Raw genomic sequence first — 17,317 nt, 5'->3', positions numbered from 1 at the left:
GCATTAAATATATATATATATATATTATCCTACAGAACCTTATATATACTGAAGAACTGATAAGTGTGTGTGTGTTTAGTTTGGCTGTATAGCTGTGTGTGCAACCAGTTTACGTCATCGAAAAAGAACATGCCGTCTTCCTCTGGTTAAAATGAGAAGGGTTTTTTTAAGAATTGAAAATATTTAGGACAAATGCTAATAGTGTAAGGGTATTACAACACATTCTCTCTATACACCGGGTTCCCTTTAAACTCAAACACAGGTTTACTTCCGTCAATGTTCATCAGGTGAAAATCTCTTTTCTTCATGTACAGTTCACTGATTTAATCTTTATTTTTCTGATAGGCTTGTGTTCACTCTCATAAACTTTATGTCTGTTAAATGGACTTGGTAAGGAAACTTTTGTCTATTAAACTGTCTGTAGATTGACATTTCATTAACACGGCCGTCTCCGGCTCATAAACACAGAATGAGGAAACTGTAAGCACAATTTATGGGCCATAAACGTTTAGAATAGCGTAACGCTGCTTACCTTCAGCTTTCTGACGGCCACTCGAACCATATCTGTGCCTTTGGGCTGCTCCACTTCTGTGACACCCAAAAACTACACAAAACACAACATCACAACTGTTTACATTCTGGATTTAATGCTTTCATCCTAAATGACATGACAGAACATTCAAAGTGTTTCCTGAGAATCAAATCTGGCACCTTCTTAAACTCTCGCTTTCGATAGGTCTACTTGTCTCATTATTACAAACACACGCATTATTACAACAGCCGTCATCAGTTATTCCTGATACATGTGTGTGATCCCATCGGTCTCCAGAAACAGCATTATCTGTGCTGCATAGGACTGACTGCCAGTGATGAGAAAGTGTGATGTTGAAGGTCAAAAAAGAACTACAATGACCTCCGATGACACGTACACGCACGCACACGCACGCACGCACGCACACACACACACACACACACACACACACACACACATCTGTGAACATCCATCATTGCAGCAGTTTCAGTGGATCAGGTTCTCTCTCTCACACACACATCTCAAAGTCAAAGCCGTGGTGTGCAGTTTGTATTACTACGTTATGGGTGAGGCACAGGATGTGCAGATCTAATGGCGCTGGATGGCGAGCTCTTTATCGGGTTGTGTGTTTGAGAGCTCCTTGGTTTCTCCTCTATTTAGAAAAACATATTGCATCCTTCGTTCCTCTAGACAGGGATGTAATAATGTGCAAACGTGTGTGTATCTGTATCATGCAGTAAACTCAGAGACATTCACAGAAGTGTATGAAACTTTACCTTTGAAGTATACACAACATGACTTTGCACCAGAGCCTCAGGTGTGTGCATGCTCGCTTTATCTGCATCAAAACAGAGAAAAGCACAAGAATTCACATGTAGAAAATAAAGAGATGATTCTGAAGTGTTAAGAGCATCACTGCACAACATTAAGTTTAATAACACTGCAATTTAACTGAGGAGGAAAACTAAATACACACAGGCTTTCAGTGTCAACATTCTAAAACAAATGCCAGAAATAAAGCTGATTTCTGTAAAGTTTTGAAACAGTAAAAGACGGATGTAAAAGAGTGAAGGTCTTTGAACTCTGAGACCGTAAAGAGGGAGTGAATACAGATCCATTTTTAGCCTCAGTCTTTATGTCTGTGAAAGATCACAGCACCGCTGGACATCAGAATGAAAGGTCAGTTTGTTAGTCCGTCATCCACTGGCTGTCAGATTATACACACAAAGACAAAACATTCAAAACAACTAACATGGGCCAGGTCACATTCAAATCTGCATCTACAATGCTACTGTACATTTATTTAACTCACAAACACACTTTCAGCTGAAGGGCACATGACAAGAAAAATATTTCTAATAGATCTGATCCAATAATATGGTTAAATCTATTTGATGCTGTTGAAAAAAATCCTGAAAGAAATAATTGCAATTTTATGTGAGAAAAAACACTTAGACTGTTACTTCTGAGCAAAGATGCTACACAAACTACCAGGAGGTGACTAGCCCATGATAATCCCTTAAAGACACTGAGCAAACCATCTTAAATCAGTTTAATCCAGCTAAACAAATTTCAACCACCTTAGACAGCTAAACCAACATAAACCAGTTTAACCAGCTAAACCAGATTGAGTCAGCTAAATCAATTTCAACCACCTTAGACAGCTAAACCAACATAAACCAGCTAAACCAGATTAAATCAGCTAAACCTGTCACAGAGATAAAGGAGGACCCAAAAGCAACAACCAATGAATGCAACAGTTTATTGAATAAGGAAACCAAGGCAGTCTGCCGTTCCGGCCGGTGCAGAACTTAATCTTAAGAGATAGAGCAGGCAAGATGGTTTCTCTATTTATAAGTGAGCTCACCAGGGCTGATTGTGTATGTGAGGTGATTGCTGATTATATGCTCCGCCTCCACTCGAACTTTGTTAACTAAACATCATTTGATGGTGACGTCACTGCACACCAGAAACCTATCAATGTAAATTAAACTTCCATGTAAACCCTAAATGAACTTTTTAGCAAAGACGGTTTCTATAAGATTTTACTGTGTAATAATATTACATTTACATTAACTGAACAAACACATTTAAGACCATAAGATCACTTTTTTTCTTCTTGAAAAGTTTGTTATTTTAGAGAATCATTCAATGGCACTTTAAATGTGAAATGTCATAGTGTCATAAACCTTTTTTTTTTTTCAGCACAAACACTATAAACACAGAGTTAAATGTCTCTCGGCGGCCATGAAGATCAATGAGTGTAAAATCTCACACAACTTCTTCTACTTCATTAAACACATTCTGAAGATAAGCACGAGTGTTTGGCTTTCCATCAAGCATCATTTCAGACATTGAGTGAATCTCCCTCCAGAGTAATGAAATATTTCAATCAAGCCCTGAGCGCTGCATCTGCCGACAGAGATAAAGTCCACAAACCTGTGCTGTGACCACACCGACCATCAGCATTAATACAGCATCACAACCAACACCTCATGTGTGTGTGTGCGCCAGAAAACAACCTCTGAATCCTGATGTGTGAGGGTAAAACATCTATATTTTGTGTCTTTTTAGCCAGCGCTCATTAGGTGTCTTGTCACTTTTCCAAGAAGATGTATTAAAAAAGGAAACCGAGGTTTGTTGAGTGAGCTAAAAATCCTGGGATTTGGATTCGTCTTAAAGCACTTTTGTATGAATCAGAACATGCTCAAGCGGTATTATGATACCTTCACTCTTGTGCGGCGCACATGGACCCAAAGCATTATTCCATGACACATTTATACATTACAAGTGTTTATCCCATTTAAAAATCAGTGTATATATATAGTTTATATTTGGCATTTACGCTCGTAAAAAAAGGTAATTCACAAGGTACTTAGATGCCACAGAAGAACCTTTTGGTTCCATAAAGAACCTTTAAAATCTGAAAAACCTTTCTGTTTCACAAAAGGTTTTTCGTGGCAAAAAACGGTTCTTTAGAAGATAAATAAGTAAGAAAGAGATGCTGCTTTAAAGAACCTTTGGCTGAATCATTCTTTGTGGAACCCAAAGACTCTTCTTTGGCATCGCTGTGAACAGCCTATTTTTGTAAGAATGTACCTCACATTTAAATCACATGCTATTCATTGAAAATAACAACAAATACAAAACTGAAATATTAATGTCTAATGTTAAAAAAGGCTATTTTTGAGTAAACATTGTAAACGGGTGGACAGTACATTAGAAGTGTTTTACTCGACTCATGTAAACTACATTTTTATTTTATCCTAGTAGTACAACTAGTAGATGTTTATTGAGCCGAGGTATAAAAGGCAAATAAATACAACATGTATATATGAAATGCAGCGAAGTAAAACCACTGCGAATTAAAACTCCAGATACTTGAAAGTAAAAATACTTAAGTGATAGTTCACCCAAAATTGAAAGTTCTGTCATCATTTCCTCACCCTCATGTCATTTCCTCATGAAAATGTTTTAGTAAAATGTTCGTGGTTTTCAGTTCAAGGACATCATCCACTACCACAGTAGGAAAAATGCAGACATTCTCTTACCTTTCCTCCTGTTAAAAGCTCTGTTCATTCTGCAGATCTTCAAATGAGACGCCACCTAGAATAAAATAACATAGAATAGTCTGTCAGACTGGACACTGAAGGGTGTTGTTTTTCTTACACCTGCTCACTATTTGGCAGGTATTTCAGTAGAATCCCCGTTTTTATTAATGCAGTTATAACTGCTTTATAATGCATTTGCAAATGACTTATTAATAATTAATGAACACATTTATAAATGCTTCATAAAGGATGCCTTAATGTAAAGTGTTACCAAGATCATAAAAAGTAATCAGAGTTGTTCATGACTGATGATGATGGCCAGATAAAGTCATGTTTAGAATTATGACCAACACAAATATCACCTGCCTCCAAAGCACATCATCTGCTGGTTTAATACAATTGCTATAAATACAACTTTCACTACAATAAAATATCTGCTGGCGAGTGTCTGGAGCGTCCGGCTGTTTGGTTCAATAATTCAATAACAGAGGTCAAGTGATCTCAATGAAACCCTGAAGAACGACAGCAGAGAGAATCTTCCCGTTGATCTGAAGAGCAGAAAGAGACGCGGCACAAAACACTTCAGTCTGTCAATCGTCAAACATCCACAGAGGAAGAAAAACTGAAGAATAAGAAACAGAACGGATCAGAAACAGAAGGTGAGCACAAGAGCGAAGGCCAATATTACACTTTGTGTTCAAGCAAATCTGAGCTTCATGTTTCAGTTCTGATCATTTTACACGTGAGGTCAAAAATAGATTAAAGGATCAGTTGCCAAATCTGACACACATAAGCACCGTGCACTCTTAACAGGGTCCAATTCCGGACAATTATTGATTCACCAAACAAATAAATCATTCATCCTCTAATTTTTAAGAGGGTATAAGTTTATTTATAATAGGTTAAATAGGTTATTTTCTGCAAGATGAGTTTGGAATGATGGGTAAACCAGACTGTTTTATTATCCATATGACATACATGGAATAATAAGAATAAGAGGTGAGAACAACTTACTAGATTCACACTTGACCTGAAAACTTAAAACTCATGAATTCAAGGAAGGAATCGTTTTTAGCTAAATTCGTCTTTGCCGCTGTGATTTTGGGGTTTGGGGTGAGGTAGTGTTGGTTAGCTACATCCTAAAATATACGGCTTCTTTCAGGTTATAAATATATAAATGTAACGGTCTGTGTATTGAAAGTCGTGCTGAGTGACATTAAAAAAGGTCTGTAAGCCACGAACTGCCTTGAGACTGGGTGGGACAATCCGCGTCCGGTGTAGACACGATGTAAAGGAGATATTAACAATTATTCCAATAAAAAATCAGAAGGAGAATTATTATTCCTGACGAGACCTGACCGGTCAAAATCAATTCAGACCCATTCATTTTTAATCCCTGACATCAGAGCAAATGAGTTTCTCAAAGCATTCAGTTTCCCTCAAGCTTATCAATGAAGGACGTTAGAATGTTTTTACACGTTTATAAGTTTTGAGATGATATTTTTCATGTCTCAATAGATCTTTCATCTCAGAAACAAACTCATTTAACGTTGAGGAGATCTAATCTCATTTCCATCATCTTTCATCTCAGGATAAACATCAGTGAAGTGATGATCACAGTCACAACAGATGATCTTTATGAAGCTGAGCATTCAATAGTTTTGTTCATGAGATGCCAACTGTAATGTCTATGAATGTTAACTAGAGAATGATCGCTTCTGGTCATCTAGAGAGTAAGAATATAATTCACATATAAAACTGAATCTTTTATGACTGCTAAGTGTTTTCTTTAAGTCAGAAGCAATAGCAGTGAAATCGAAAAAGACCCACTTATCTCTAAGTCGTGGTCTTTCTGTGAATGATTTGTGGGTATAAACACAAATTGACACACATTTCTCCTCCTGCAAGTTCAGCATCTGTATCAGTCCATCACAAATTCATTCTTAAAGTGACAGACACACTGCTGCTCATGATGGAGCGGTACTGAAATATAACAGATGAGACGTCATCCAGAGGGAGCGAAAGACCCATAAACTGATCCAGAAGTGTCGAGACGCTGGTGTCCATAACACTTCTCTGGGCTTCTTCATAAAGAGTCTTGGTCGATGTGCTTCACCAGCTTTGATAAACAGCACGTTTATACTGGTACACCAGTTAAAACACCACCAAACCAGTATGGGACTGCTGACCGTATGTGCCTTTTTGCCCGGACACGTCCTGTCCTGGATTTCATGTGTAATATTATAATTCATCTACACCGCTATAAAAATATCATGCAAATAAGTCAAATGAGTTTTACATTAGACCAAATGAGATGTGCTGCTCTGTGAAGCATATCATCTCATTATCAGGACAAATAAAACTGACAATTAGACTGTAAATCAGCCGATGTTCGTCCCTTCAAGACATCTCAGAAGAACCTTCAAAGACAGAAAGATTTGAATCGTCTGAAATCTATCCAGCACACGTTAAAGTATCTACACATGACAACAGTGTTAGCTGTGTGACATGTTTTAATCTAAAGTTTAAGATAAACAACAATATTTATGGTTTAATAAAACAAGTCATTAGCTCCCTCCGAACACATTGTTGAAAACATTGAATGAGATTGTGTGTGTTGTCATTCAGGAGGTGAATCAGTATGCGGATCTACAGTACACAATATCAGTAAACATCACATTCATCACACACACACACACACGTACGCACGCAGCAGTTTACTCACGACGAGACAAAGCACTTTAGAATAATAAAGAAGCTCCATAAATCTCAGTCGCTGAATAATTATGCAGTAATCTTCATGGCTGTTTCAGCACGATAAGGATTTCCCCGGTGAAACTTCTCCAGTCACTTTAAATATGCTCATATTTTACTGTCAGGCATTGATTTCATTCCCTCCAGAGCCTCAAGGACGGACCAAACCACTTTCATTCACAAGCCTCGTCTTTCTGTAAATAAATCTGTTAAAAAGTGTGAATCTGATGTTCAAGTGCTGCTGCCAGGGCTGATGGAGTTAAACACTTCTGCCGAAACACTAAGGGCTTGTTCTTCTCTACCAAAGCATCCTCAGGTAATGAGATCAAATGAAGAAACAAACATCTGCTGCGAGTCAACAAGACGTGTATTGATGTTCACAGTCTAGTACACTCTTCATTACAACTTGTCCTCAATATCATTTAGCGTCATCAATAATATTAGATGCTTTTGAGCAAACAAACAAACAAAAACTCCATTTGTCTATGTGAGTAAAACACATCATCAAATCTGTACCATTTCATCCGATGACAAAAATCTGACCTCATGCAGTTAGGTTTTTCACTCACAGTGATTCATAATCCAGTATATTTTTTATTCTTGAAAGAAATGGATTGTCATTTCTTCAAACAGAGCAAATATACAGTATATAAATGTCTTCATCATCTCTGATGTCCAGTTGGCTTTCTGTTCTTGTCTAATGAGACGCATTCAGTAGACTGAAGCTTGTTGTGGTGTTGGTTTGTATTTTACCTTTGATGAGCTGAAGACAAACACAATCATTTCTGTTTAATGAGCTTGTTTTCCTCACCACCACCACCACCACACCAAAACAAACTCGCAACATGAACAAATAACAACAGACATCTGTGCACGCCGGCAGCAATATCAAGGTTACGTCAAAGAGCAAATGGCAACAATTTAAAATTCACCGCCTCCATGAAAAGACCACCGCCACGCCAGATAAAACACAGTCTGGAACTTAATTTCTATGATATCTTATGCACGGTTATGTAAATAACCAAGACAATGTGTAATAAATACAGCGCACGGCTAATGTGTTTCATTATAAGAAAATCATTGGAACTTAAGAGATTTAATAAGGACATTTAATATTGAGAATTTACTTAGAACAAGCTTTCATATATACAAATGCAATGTCAAATGGTCTTAAATGCTTCTCCACAGACAACACAAAAACATCTCACATGGACTTTGTTTCTGCATTTTAAGTCAATCATACGAAAATACTTGATAGTAACAAACCGTCATATGATTGCGCTAAACATATGTACAGGAATGACAAAAACAGGGCAGCGTCAGGTCGGTGATGTACAGTAAGCCGTCATCTACATTGAAATGTGTTTTAACTCATAACACGGGCAGCACCAACTGTTGTTTCTGTATCATTGTATTTGCCCCTTAAAACTCAAGCTCCTTTTTTACCAGAGTTGGAAACTAATAGGTATGTGATTATATCCATCCATCTTCAGTTGTGCTGTGCACCTCTTCATGTCAAACCAGCGCCTCTGAGGATAATACATTCACAAACACTCGTTAGATTTTTTCTTTTGTCTGGGTCATTGTAACTTTAATATCACTGAAAGCAGGACGATGTTTTTTTCAAGATTCAAAGACGGCAGTCAATGAAAAGAGAGACCTGAACGTCTCCAGCCGCTGTCTAACGCATGCACACACATACATGAAGTGTGTTGAGATAAAACAGAAGCTCTCATCAAACACACACCACCTCCTTATCGTCTTCAGCTCTCCGGTGTGTTTGTTTACGGAGAGTGTGTGTGTGTGTGTGTGTGTGTGTAACCGGATCCTTTGACTTTATTTCTGAAAAACAATCGCTGGGTTATGGAACATACCGTACACACCGTTGCAGAGATTCACGTTGGCTTTACATGATCATGATGAACCCAAGGAGATGAAGAGAAGATGCTGGAGATATTTAGGTCTCTCTCTCTCTCTCTCTCTCTGGAGCGGGTCTGTTACAGAGGAGATAAGACACAGGTGACACCTGTAAAGACAGTCTGTGATGTATTTCTATGGGGTTTATAAAAAATGAAGGGAACAATAGGTCTAAATCAATACTGACTATAAACAAACATTAGACAGAATCTCTCTCTCATGAGGAACATGATGCTTCTGTCTGGTGTTTGCAGAACAATGCATTATGGGATTAGAGTCTATTTGAAGGATATATGATACAACTGAATGTGTCTGTGAATGCAGTCTGTGTTGTTTTGGAAGAAAAGCACTTGCTTTCACAGATGGTTTGCATGACTTAGTGGTGAAATAAAACATCTGAAATAATTGCAATAACACTTTATGGGATTTCATTCACAACACGTACATTTTGGTGGTTCAGGAAAATGTGTAAAATTCTGTTTAAACAAATCAATTGGGTTTAGATCCGTTCGATTTGAACATAAAAACACACATTATACACTGTGTGTTACCTGACTCTGAATGACTCCGAGTTCTTTATGTCTTATAACAGTATATTGATGGATGCTTCTTTATTTCCAGCCATCATCTTTATAACATTTGCTGCTCACTTTGTTTAGTTCATGTTATTCCATCACATGCTTACATCCCGACTTTCTCAGAATATAATCAGATAACACTCAGTCTGAATATTGATTTCTCATAAAGTGAAAACACAGAGCCATTCTAGAGAAATATGAATAACTGGAGAGAGAGAAATGCTGCAAGACCCGAAACAATCTCATACACTGAGAAACTACCTTCCTAAGTTTTTCAGATGGAGGAGTTTAAGACAAAACACAACACATGAATGTATTATGAATCATTTCAATGCAGACGGTGTATAAACAGCAGAGCAAATCTCTCATATTCAATACTGTTGAACTGAAGTCAATAAAGAAAAACACAGTCGTCTTGTCTTACACCTGCAGTACATAACCTGACAATAATACTGACCACTAAAACACGCTTCACATCGATGCTTAAATAACCTGCATGATGTAACGTTAACAAACAATATCCAAAACAAAGTAAAGATGTGTCCCCAAAACATGTTGTTTTAAATCTCCCACCATTTCTAACTTCTAGAAACTGTCTCGAAAAGTTCTGAGAATGTTCCCTGTTAGCTTTGTGTCAAATAAAAGATAAGACAGAAAAAAACATAATTTCAAGATATCATGTTATGTTATTTTTTAGATGCTATAGTTATAGCTGTTATCGTCCAGCTATTCATTTGAGTAACTGGGCTTTGTTGTTTTACTTGTGTCTCAAATGTGTAGTTCTTTCAACAAATTCAACACGTGTTGCATACTTGCATATGCACATGCCTGCACACAAAAATCAATGCATACAATTCTCCTCAGTTCCTTCATCCATAGGTTTAGAGAATACTACATGATATCTGTCTCTTGAATCAACTACAGTTGAGTATGAAATGCAGATCATTAAACGGACATCCAGCTGTGATGTAATGAAAGTGTGTATTGACCCTGTAAAGACATGTGATGATGATGATAATACAGTCACAGCAGGAATGAAAGTTCTCTTAATCTCCCTTCCTGTTTTCTTCTAGACAGGAAATGATGTCATGAGTGCATTCTTAAGGAGACGGTGGGCGTCTCCAGGACAAAAATAGACATGCTTGGGAAAGTGGAGAGTTTGCTTTGGACCGCGCCCAGAGGGGCACTCCCAGGACGTCTAAGGGTGGACGCCTTACAATACATGTCGCTCCTTAGACAACAATACTGTGTCACTTTCATCTCACAGAGCGCCTTGAAAATCTGATCCTGACCTTAGCTTGATGGTAAACTCATACAGTTTCTCTCTTTTTATTGTGAGGTCATTAAAAATGAGCTAAAGCTGCTCTCTCATGCAGAGACTTGAACACAGAAGAGCGTGGGTTTTCAACCGGGGTCTGCGGTGAAACCGCCAGGGGTCCACTAATTACCGATTACTTACAGGCAACTTTTTGTTAAAAATGTAAAGGGAATATTACAACCAATGTTCTCTTTAAGCTGCGCGGGTGTGCAGACTCGTTGAAGCTCCCGCACACTGCAATTTAAACCTGCGTGCCGACAAAAAGCAGAAGCGATAGCTTCATAAAAAAATGGTAGAATCCCTTCTGATAAGTTCAGAGTACGCATGAAAGGAGTTGCGTGCAAATAAAGTTAATTCTCATATATTTCTGAACTTGTGTCCAAATTTGTTATAGCTTTGACAGTCAAATGACACACATTATTTTAAACCTAAATAACCTCTATACATTTCTTTGTTCTGTTGAACACAAAAGAAGATATTTGGAAGAACTGTCTCTTCTGGGGCAGCGTCAACCATACTAGGAAAATATTTTTGTCCTGCTTAACACAAAAGAAGACACCGTGCAAATAAAAATACTTACACAGCGTTGCAGTGATTATTGTAAATGATTTATCCATGCACATCATTATTTCTGTAAAATAAATTTGCAGTTATAATCTTTAATGATAAACATAAAGCTCCAGTTCCCCTTTAGACAACAATTCTTCTCTTCATGACATAATGCCTAAAAAAGAGGTAGAACCATACCGACTGTCCAATGGGTACCGCTGGTGTCTCAGGCCAATTTACAACGATCCAATCCAGGGGAGGGTGACATGAAGTCCCGCCCTAGAACTGTCAGGTGACATGGTGACTGACAGTTCTAGGGCACCTATCTACCACCAACCGTTTTCATTTTGGTAGTCAGTTGATAACATTTTTCCAAATGTCTTTCCTTGTGCTCAACATAGCAAAGAGATATATACAGTTTTGGAGAGTGAGTAATTGATACCAGAATATTCATTTTTGGGTGAACTGTCCCTTTAAGAGCTAGTCTTTAATGCTCTCACACGGGTCCTGTGAACACGTCATTACAGGTGAACACAAGCATTCCCTGAAGTTTCTCTGAGCGTCAGAATGTTTTATTAGCACTGATGCTGAAGCACTACACAAATCACACACTGTATATTCTGTGGTGACCGTGAACAACTGCAGGCTTTAATAACTTGCATTAATATGTTCTGTGACAGAATTATGCTCATATAATGACAGGTCTATGACCAAACTGATGATATTTTCAGACCACAATCACTATATATAATCCAGAACTCCAAATAACAGCAAACTCACGACAGACCACACAGCACTACGTCAGAAAAGATGAAACCCAGAGCAGATGTTTATTTCAGAGGAACGAGAGGTCACAGAAGAAGCGTTTGCTTTAGACCAATCACACAATCGTCTCTCTCTCTTACTCCGTCGTATGAAAGACTCTTCATGAAAGCTCTTCAGCATCTCTCTCAGCAGCTCACTCTCATCACGCACTCTCTTCTTTCTCTTCTCATAAAACGTGCCACAGCCGAGACGCTGTCAACATCACAGAGAGGTTATGCAAAGTGGCGACACTTTCAGGTTTCAAGTAAACAATGAATTCACCCCGTCATAGTGAACTTTCTCATCATGTCAGTCTCTGTTTGCTGCTGTTTTCTATTTTGTGTCACATAAAAGTAGAATTTTCTTACAAAAGAAAGTGGAAGTATTCCCAGTGACACGGCGTAGGCATTCACAAATTTCCAATTTTTCGTGCCACCAGCACCACTTTTAATACACAGACCGTGTGTGAGTGTACATTTATTTGTAACCTGATATAAAAAAGTCAAAAATATTGTAGGAGTTGGCTAACCAACACCTTACCTCACCCCAAAACTGTCAAATAATAGCCTCAAAGGCTTATTTTAGCTAAAAACGCGAGTTTCAAAAGGTGGCAAAGCGTTGAATCAAAAGAGCGGTTCATGTCTATCCTTGAATCACTTAACTAATCAAGGTTGATGTAGGATATAGAAAGGCATTAGTACAGTAATCTAATAACACTATTGAATATGTAATTAGTAACTAGTAATTCATTACTTTTCAGAGGAATACGCCCAACACTGTCCTTGACACAATGACTAGATGTCACAAATTCCCCTGAGACTGTGCTGGACCAGGTACTGCTCTGCTTCAAAACAGCATCATAATGATGTCACAGACACGTCACACAAAAAAAGTCATTTCTCTTCCAGAAAAACTCAAATAAAGATGACACATCATGCGATCTGGGGCTGTTGAATAAAGGGCTTTCTAAAAGAGGAACATTCCCTTCCAGCTATAAACACAGCTCATCAAAACAAACCAACAAAATCTACGTCTAAACTAACCGGGACATTGAAAATGTAAACACACTTGTGTTTTCCAAAAGTTGCTCATCTGAAACCTCTTTTAGTGACTGTAATGGACGTGTGTGGTGGAAACCACTATGAGTGTGACTTCATTTGAATTGAACCCTGTATATTATCTTAAAAGGCACAGTATGCAAAACAAGAATATACAAATGATTTCACACGAAAATCACACACACAAGCAAACATGGTTAAATGCATCTCAATCCCGTCAATACACACTTTTGTGTGACTAAATTACAAATGTGCCGTATAAGTGACCCCATGGAATCAATGCAAACATTACTGCCGACAAAATGATATCTAGTAGACTAAATCCCTTTTTTCTCACCAGCTTTCATACAGATCAGATGTCAGATCCCAGGACTTCAGTGATAATGCAGACGTGATTCTGAAGCTTTCAAACGGTTGCTTTAGTCAGAAAATCATAGTGTCAGCTAAAAGAAAAGCCTGTTGGTTTACACGCTTCACTGGAATCAAATAGACAAGCCATCAGACTCCTGCTTCAGACAATTACAATTTAAACAGAAATCTCATTTGAGAGAGATCACAGATTCATAGTAAACACAGAACCAGACGCTTTTGAGCGATCATCTCTCTCGGATGTGTTTTAATATCAGTCTCCGTTGTACAAATGCAGAAAACTATCTGTGAAATACTCAAGGCTTATATTACGACAGATATTTACTTATAAATCTCAGAAAGCTTTAAAACAGGTCATTTGCATGAGTTCACAATGTCTGTTTAGATTGAATCTTTCTGTCAGCGCTGCAGAATTATTTTCATAACTTTCATTTGCACGCGAGTTGCAAAACGTGCGGTGATCGCAACTTTAACTAAAATTAGGAGGTTTCCATCACAGCTGAGGACATAATGATCATTTGCTCAATGTAAAACTGTCTGGAATAAGAGAATAGATAAAAACATTCCTGGACATTGCTCAAAAGATAAAGACAACAAACATTATCTCGAATCAATTTCAAGGTCTGGTTCTCTCGAAACAATACTTTGTACCTTATTTCCTATTCAAATAGTTTTCCAAAACTGTTTAAAGTGTAATTTATCAAACAGAATGACTTGTGTGTTTTAGGGCTACAGAAGCTAAAGTGTGAATTACTATCAACAGAGTCGGGACAAGTAACTTGAACAAAATAAATGGTCTACTACTCAGGGCTGTACGGTGTGATGAAAAAAGTGGAAACTATAGAAGTAGTAAGTGTCTAAAGACACAGATAAACAGGATGCCAAAGAGATTTATGAAAACCTGTAACCCCTCTCAAATCCTGAACAAAACCAAGACCAACCTCACAAGCAGGGGCGGAACCAGACGTTGTAGACATTGGGGGCTTAGCTCAAATGAATGGGCTTTGTCCCCCAGGAACAATATTTTTCCCCATTTATGGCAGCTATATTACAATTTTTTATGTAATTGTTCTTTGTATTGTCATCTTGAAACCATCTTGTCATTACCTTACAATATGTATTTTCGCAGATCATGAAAACTGATATTTGGTGTATCCACCAGAGAGGATGGAAATACATGTGACACAAGCAGGCCTCTCTGGAGGTTTCTCTAAATCTCTAAGTAGCATGTAAATAATCTAATGTTCAATCAATAACATGATTCATGACACACCGATGGGCTATGTCATCGGCAGATTAGAGCCATTTAAAAAATCTTGATAATCATGCTATTAAAATGCCTTGAAAGCTTTATGTAAATGTCTCGGCGATGTAAATGACACGTGGCTTGTGAAGAACATGACTGAAATATATTCACCTTCACGAACGAATTTAGGGAAGATTTCACCCAAACATGAACATTCTGTGGTCAATTCCACACCCGCTTATTGTGTGAAATATATTTTCTCTCTTTAGTGAATCACAAAACAAGATTCCATTCAGAATAGATACACTGTCATCGTGGAGAGAAAGCAGATGAAGATGATGGGGAATGTCAGTCAAAAGGAAATCGCAGGGATTGGAATGTTGATAAATAAGGACAGAATTTTCATATTAGGATAAAATAGTTTAAATCCAAATTTAAATTGTATTTTTGATGGAATAGATCAGTGGTGCTCAAACTGGGGGACCCAAGATGGATCCAGGGAGGCCACAGATTTTGTAGCATTTTATGAAATATAGAAATGTTATGCTATCAAACATCAGAAAAATAAGACTACCAACCAAAAGAATTGATATTCCAGCATTGGATAACTGAATATGTTTTTGGTTTAACTAAAATTCTAAGATTGAGATTACAAATCTTTATTTGGGGGGCACAAAGCAATGTACTCTACACAAAGGGGGTCTTGCAACAAAAAAATTTGAACCGCTGGAATAGATCATATTTGTTTTTTGAGGGGGCATAATAATCTCTTCCAGAAGTCACTGTTATGAAAACAATAGCAAAAGGAGCTCAATGTCAGAATGTGGTTGTGCTTTTCTTTCTTTCTGAAGGGCAGTAAATGCCGAGGGACACGGCGTCAATGATATTATTGTGAACATAACTCTCTCTCTCTGTGTGCGTGTGTGCCAGTGCCTGAGCTCTTGGTCGATGCTTTTAACTTGAACACAACAGAACAAAACTGAGATCAAGAATAACAGCATCATTAAATATAGTGACATAAACTACTGTTCTAGAGTGAAGAGTCCTTTACATATTCTCTACTCACATTTCCACATTATATTAAATTCATCAAAACTATCAGAAGGTAACTTCGGGTGTTATGTTTAAATTTAAATAAATAAAAAATGTTACATTTGATCATGTTTATTGTAGTCAGATTTTGAGGTTTTATTTAACACAACTAAAGGAGTTCTCTAACTTGTCCAAACAATGATGGAGAAGGTGGTGGCCACTCATTGCTAGCTCACATTGATCAGCTTGATGTATTCCAGTCAGGTTCTGTCGCTTCAAGATCAAGTTTTGGAGAATAGGTTGTGTTTTGTTAGGTTTGGGGGAGCAACTAGTAACTCGATCTTGAAGCTACATCAATTATTCCACCGGCCACTGTTAAAAACTAGGGTCTTATTCTTGATTCTTCATTAAACTTAGATGCTTATATCAGCCAACTTTCTAAAGCTGCATTTTTTTCAACTTTAATGTATTCAGCTCAAAAGATACTGAAACATTAGTACATGCATTTATCACATCTCGGACTCTCGCTTGCAATACACTCAAAACGCATGTTAACTTAAACTAAACGCTCCGGCCATATCACCCTGTTCAATTTAATATGTTTTATCTAAAGTTGTATTTGTGATCTTAAATGATTCGCATTTTAAAGATATGTCTTATTTCTTTGTCAATCGTTTTATTTAAAGCACTTTGAATTGCCCTTGTGTATGAAATGTGCTATATAAATACACATCCTCTCCGGTCATCTGAAGGTAAATTTGACCAAGATTTGTCTGGTCATCTCGGGAAGGCAGATCTTTCTCTGTAATGACTCCCAAACCTTGTAAACTCACTGCCCCTATAGAACACTTTCCACACAGCAGGATTTTAAGACATGTTTAACCTACACTTCAGGTCATAATCTGTTATGGTTGTTCTTCATATACAAGTGATATGTGTTCTCTGCGATGACAGTTGATGTGGTACCATTACAATTGCACTTGTAGTAACCGAGCACCTGTTTAATTGTCTGTATGTTTGTCACGGTCAATGTAAAGAGTCCTGGAGTTTGGGAAAGAATATAAATGAAACATATCATTATTATTATGTATTATTATCTCTATCTTATTGACTGCCTTACTTCATTGGTCGTGCATATTCAGAGAAAAAACGTAAAATAATTATACATTAGAGTTTGTTTTTCTCATATTTGTGCCACCATTTGTTACTCATCAAAAGATTTGAAAGTGATGTTAAACTTGAACCGGTTGTGTATATTTAGGCTATTTTGAGAGTCCACGCGTTTCAGCAACACACCTGCCTGCCATTCAAACTAGAATTCGACATAAAGACGAGAAAACCGGATTTAATTCGAGAGATTCAATATTGTGACCGATTCTATAGCAGCCTATACAGTACACGTCAGTCTTGAGTAACCGTCACGCGAGAACAACACATCAACAATGACAAATAAACATGTCTGAAAATCAATAAACAATCATGAGATCGTAACACGAGGATAGAAACTATTAGTTTTCTTACGGGAATGACGCTGTTGTAGTTTCTCCCGGTAAACCGGAGCCCGACCGCGCGCATCTGCAGACGCTCACTGGAAGAGCGCGCGCGCTCC

At 37.7% G+C, this 17,317-nt stretch overlaps 1 protein-coding gene across 11 annotated transcripts in view; it reads right to left on the bottom strand.

The window, feature by feature from the left end:
- Positions 1–17,317, bottom strand: part of gulp1b (GULP PTB domain containing engulfment adaptor 1b) — a 24,723-nt gene extending 7,406 nt beyond the window's left edge. For 4 of the 11 annotated variants that reach the window (XM_079460157.1, XM_079460158.1, XM_079460160.1 and 1 more), the window contains exons 1-5: positions 17,230–17,306; positions 8,712–8,831; positions 4,084–4,138; positions 1,309–1,370; positions 533–604 (exon numbers count right to left, since the gene is read on the bottom strand). In XM_079460157.1, coding sequence (XP_079316283.1) covers positions 533–604; positions 1,309–1,370; positions 4,084–4,111 — 162 coding nt within the window. In that variant the 5' untranslated portion in view covers positions 4,112–4,138; positions 8,712–8,831; positions 17,230–17,306. Of the gene's footprint in view, positions 1–532; positions 605–1,308; positions 1,371–4,083; positions 4,139–8,711; positions 8,832–17,229 lie in introns of all 11 variants that reach the window. The other 7 variants (XM_079460161.1, XM_079460164.1, XM_079460155.1 and 4 more) reach the window with 3 other exon arrangements.

Source organism: Barbatula barbatula (genome assembly GCF_947034865.1).
Source record: "Barbatula barbatula genome assembly, chromosome: 7".
In the NCBI taxonomy this organism is placed as follows: Eukaryota; Metazoa; Chordata; class Actinopteri; order Cypriniformes; family Nemacheilidae; genus Barbatula; species Barbatula barbatula.
This window is presented reverse-complemented; position numbering and strand designations above follow the sequence as displayed.